At 57.8% G+C, this 4,102-nt stretch overlaps 1 protein-coding gene across 1 annotated transcript; it reads left to right on the top strand.

Moving 5' to 3' along the window:
* Positions 1-213: 213 nt before the first annotated feature.
* LOC122192309 (DNA-directed RNA polymerase II subunit RPB1-like) lies at positions 214-4,088 on the top strand (the record flags this gene model as incomplete). The annotated part of the gene is made up of 3 exons (XM_042892839.1): positions 214-566; positions 2,332-2,518; positions 3,947-4,088. Coding segments are annotated over exons 1-3 (674 nt in total), but the record flags the coding sequence as incomplete, so codon positions are not given.
* Positions 4,089-4,102: the final 14 nt, after the last annotated feature.

Below are 4,102 nucleotides of genomic sequence, written 5' to 3'. Positions count from 1 at the left end.
TTCCTTGTGGTGTTGGGGTCCTTATGGTGCTGGTTGTCGTTGTGGTGCTGGGGGTCCTTTGGGATTTGGGGGTCCTTGTGTTGTTGGGGGCCCTTATGGTGCTGGGGGTCGGTTGGGGTGTTGGGGGTCCTTGTGTTGTTGGGGGTCCTTTGGGTGCTGGGTTTCCTTGTGTTGTTGGGGTCCTTGTGGTGCTGGGTGTCGTGGTGTTGGGGGTCCTTTGGATGTTGGGGATCCTTGTGGTGTTGGGGGTCCTTATGGTGTTGGGTGTCGTCGTGGCGCTGGGGTTCCTTTGGGATTTGGGTTCCTTGTGTTGCTGGGTGTCGTCGTGGCGTTGCCCAGCGCTGTGGTGTCGCCCCATTCAGGTGCTGGGCATCGAGGCGGTGCGCAAGGCCCTGGAGCGGGAGCTGTACCACGTCATCTCCTTCGATGGCTCCTACGTCAACTACCGTCACCTGGCCCTGCTGTGCGACACCATGACATCCCGGGGGCACCTGATGGCCATCACCCGGCACGGCGTCAACCGCCAGGACACCGGGCCGCTCATGAAGTGCTCCTTCGAGGAGACGGTCAGCAGCTCCGTGGGGCGGCTGCGGGATTTGGGGGGGCTGCCCGCCGTTTCGGGGTCGCGGTGCTCATTTCTGGGGTCACGGCACCTTGGCTGGGGGGTTGCGAGCCCCGACCGTGGGGTCGCTGCACCTGTTTTTGGAGTTGAGACCTGCTTTTGGGGTCCCCATCCCCATTTCTGGGGTCAGATGCCAGATTTTGGGGTCATCATCCCAATTCCTCAGGTCAGGACGTTGGTTTTTGGGGTCACCATCCCCATTTTTGGGGTCAGATGCCAGATTTCGGGGTCACCATCCTCACTTCTGGACTCGGGACGTTGGTTTTGAGGGTCACCCTCCCATGTCTGGGGTCAGGATGTTGGTTTTTGGGGTCCCCATCCCCATTTCTGGGGTCAAAGTGCCAGATTTTGGGGTCACCATCCCCATTTCTGGGGTCAGATGCCAGATTTTGGGGTCACCATCCCAATTCCTCGGGTCAGGACGCCAGCTTTTGGGCTCACCATCCCCATTTCTGGGGTGGGGATGTTGGTTTTTGGGGTCCCCATCCCCATTTCTTGGTTTGAGGTGCCAGATTTTGGGGTCCCCATCCCCGTTTTTGGGGTTATAACGCCTTTTCTTGAGGTTACAGTGCCCGCTTTGGGGGTCGCCGTCCCCTTTTCTTGACTGCTCTGCTCATTTTGGGGGTTAATGCTTATTTTTGGGGTTCCTTTGCCCGCTGTTTTCATTATGATGCCCGTTTTTGGGGCTGCAGTCTCCATTTTTGGGGTTGCTGTGCCTGCTTTGTTGTTGCTGCACCACATTTCGGGGTCTGAGGACCCATTTCTGGGGTTGCTGCACCCATTTTGAGGATTATAATACCTGTTTTGGGGGTCCTGGTACCCATTCCTGGGGTCAGGACGTTGGTTTTGGGGTCCCCATCCCCATTTCTGGGGTCAGATGCCAGATTTCGGGGTCACCATCCTCACTTCTGCACTCGGGACGTTGGTTTTCAGGGTCACCCTCCCATGTCTGGGGTCAGGATGTCGGTTTTTGGGGTCACACTCCCCATTTCTGGGGGTGGGGATGTCGGTTTTTGCGGTCACCATCCCCATTTCTGGGCTCCCCCTCCCCATTTCTGGGGTGGAGGTGCCAGATTTCGGGCTCCCCCTCCCCATTTCTGGCTTTGGATGCCAAATTTCACGCTCACCCTCCCCATTTCTGGGTTTGGACACCAGATTTTGGGCTCACCCTCCGCATTCCTGGGTTGGGGATGTCAGTTTTTGGGGTCACCATCCTCATTCCTGGGGTCGGACACAGGATTTCGGGCTCACCCTTCCCTTTTCTGGGGTGGAGGTGCCAGATTTTGGGTTCACCATCCCCATTTCTGGGCTCACCCTCCCCATTCCTGGGATCGGATGCCAGATTTTGGGCCCACCCTCCCCATTTCTGGGGCTTGGGACGGTGGTTTTGGGGCTCCCCCTCCCCATTTCTTGGTTTGGATGCCAGATTTCAGGCTCACCCTCCGCATTCCTGGGTTGGGGATGTTGGTTTTTGGGGTTACCATCCCCATTTCTGGGCTCCCCCTCCCCATTTCTGTGGTCTAGGTGCCAGATTTCAGGCTCCCCCTCCCCATTTCTGGGTTGGGGATGTCGGTTTTTGGGCTCCCCCTCCCCATTTCTGGCTTTGGACACCAGATTTCGGGCTCCCCCTCCCCATTCTTGGGTTGGGGATGCCGGATTTCGGGCTCCCCCTCCCCATTCCTGTGGTCTGACTCCCCGGGCTCCCGCAGGTGGATGTGCTGATGGAGGCGGCTGCGCACGGCGAGAGCGACCCGATGAAAGGGGTGTCGGAGAATATCATGCTGGGCCAGCTGGCCCCTGCCGGCACCGGCTGCTTCGACCTGCTGCTGGATGCTGAGAAGTGCAAGCACGGCATGGAGATCCCCAGCGCCATCCCTGGCCTGGGGGTGGGAGGCTGTGAGTCGGGAGCTGGGGGCTGCAGCCGCCCGTCTGATGGCTGGGTGACGGCAGTGGGACGTTGGGGGGCTGCGGGGGTCTCTGATGTGCGGGGTGACGCTCGGGGGTCCCTGCGGTGGGATTTGAGGGGTCCCCAGTTTTGGGGTCCCCGCAGCGGGGTGGGGGTGTGTCTCGCTCCAATTTATAGGAGGGAGAGGAGGTTCTTTTATTATCTATATACCTGGTGTGAGATTAAGAAGCAACGGTTCAAATGTTGGTCCAACCAGTTTATTACAAATCTTAATCAGGGAAACGGGGAAGGGGAGGACGGACACTGTTATGAATTAGGGTAATGGGGGAAGGGAAGGAGGGCGATAGAAAAGATAGAAAAGAAGAAGCAAGGAGTCTTTATAGGCAGCAAGAGGGACATAGTCACCACCATGGATCCAGTGAGGTTCGTAGTTCCGTCTTTGATCCTCAGTAGCGGTGGGTCGTCAGGCAGAGTTGTCCTGTTGCCAATGACGACGACGACCATGGTGATGATGGCCCTTTTTCAATGCTTCAAAGTGGTTGAGTCAGCTCTTTTTGGAGTGACAGCTCAAATCCAAGGTGGTTGAGTCAGTTCTCCTTGCGGTGGCAGCTTCTGGCTCTGGGATCTCAGCAGGAACCTCCTTTGTTCTTATCTTTCTGGCCTTGCCAGCAGATAAGAGGAAGCAGGGAGGCACCAACTTGCATCTTGCCTTCGCAAGATGCAATGGTATCATCCCCCAGCCTTCCATACTTAGCTGGAACGGTTAGGCCACAAGCCAGATCTTCCGCTCTTCTACAGAGCAAGCAGCTCTGGGGGAAGGGGCTTGCAAATGTTCCCAAAGCGATATCGATTGTCACACAGTTAGCACCCATCAGCTGCCTCCTTGACAAGTCACTCAGAGTCTTATCACAAGAAAAACCTCAGGAAGCAAGCTTTGAGCCAAAAAAAAACTAAGAAGGATTCTCACAGGGTGGGCTGGACAAATGGAGAGCCCTGAGGGATGGAAGCTTTGGGGTCCCTGCTTTGGGGGTCCCATAGAGCCCCAACTTCGGGGTCCCTGGAGTGGGGTTGTAGTGACCCCATGTTGGGAGTGGGGAGCCCCCACAGAACCCCAACTTTTGGGTCCTTGTAGTGGGGTTGTAGTGACCCCATGTTGGAACTGGGGCCCCCCATAGAACCCCAACTTTGGGGTCCCTGTAGAGGCATTGGGGTCCCCCATGGAAGCCCATTTTGTGTTCCCTGCAGTGCGATTGTAGGGACCTCAAGTTGGGATGAAGGGGCTCCCGTTTTTGGGACCCCTGCAGTGGGATGGGGGTGAGCAGGTCCTTAAGGGAACCCCAACTTTGGGGTCCCCACTTCGGGACTGGGGGGGGCTCCCCCATTTTGGGGTCCCTCCCGCTGACTTTCTCTCCCCGCAGCCACCGGGATGTTTTTCGGCTCGGCTCCCAGCCCCATGGGGAACATGTCCCCCGCCATGACGCCCTGGAACCAGGGGGCCACTCCTGCCTATGGGGCCTGGTCCCCCAGTGTGGGTGCGTGGGGCTGTGGGGAGGGGGAGGCGTACTGGGAGCACT

This window comes from Lagopus leucura, unplaced genomic scaffold (assembly GCF_019238085.1).
Source record: "Lagopus leucura isolate 7727_CA_CO unplaced genomic scaffold, USGS_WTPT01 31308-0_obj-0_obj, whole genome shotgun sequence".
Lineage (NCBI taxonomy): Eukaryota > Metazoa > Chordata > Aves > Galliformes > Phasianidae > Lagopus > Lagopus leucura.
The sequence above is the reverse complement of the archived record's forward strand: the minus strand, read 5'-3'. Positions and strand labels throughout refer to the sequence as shown.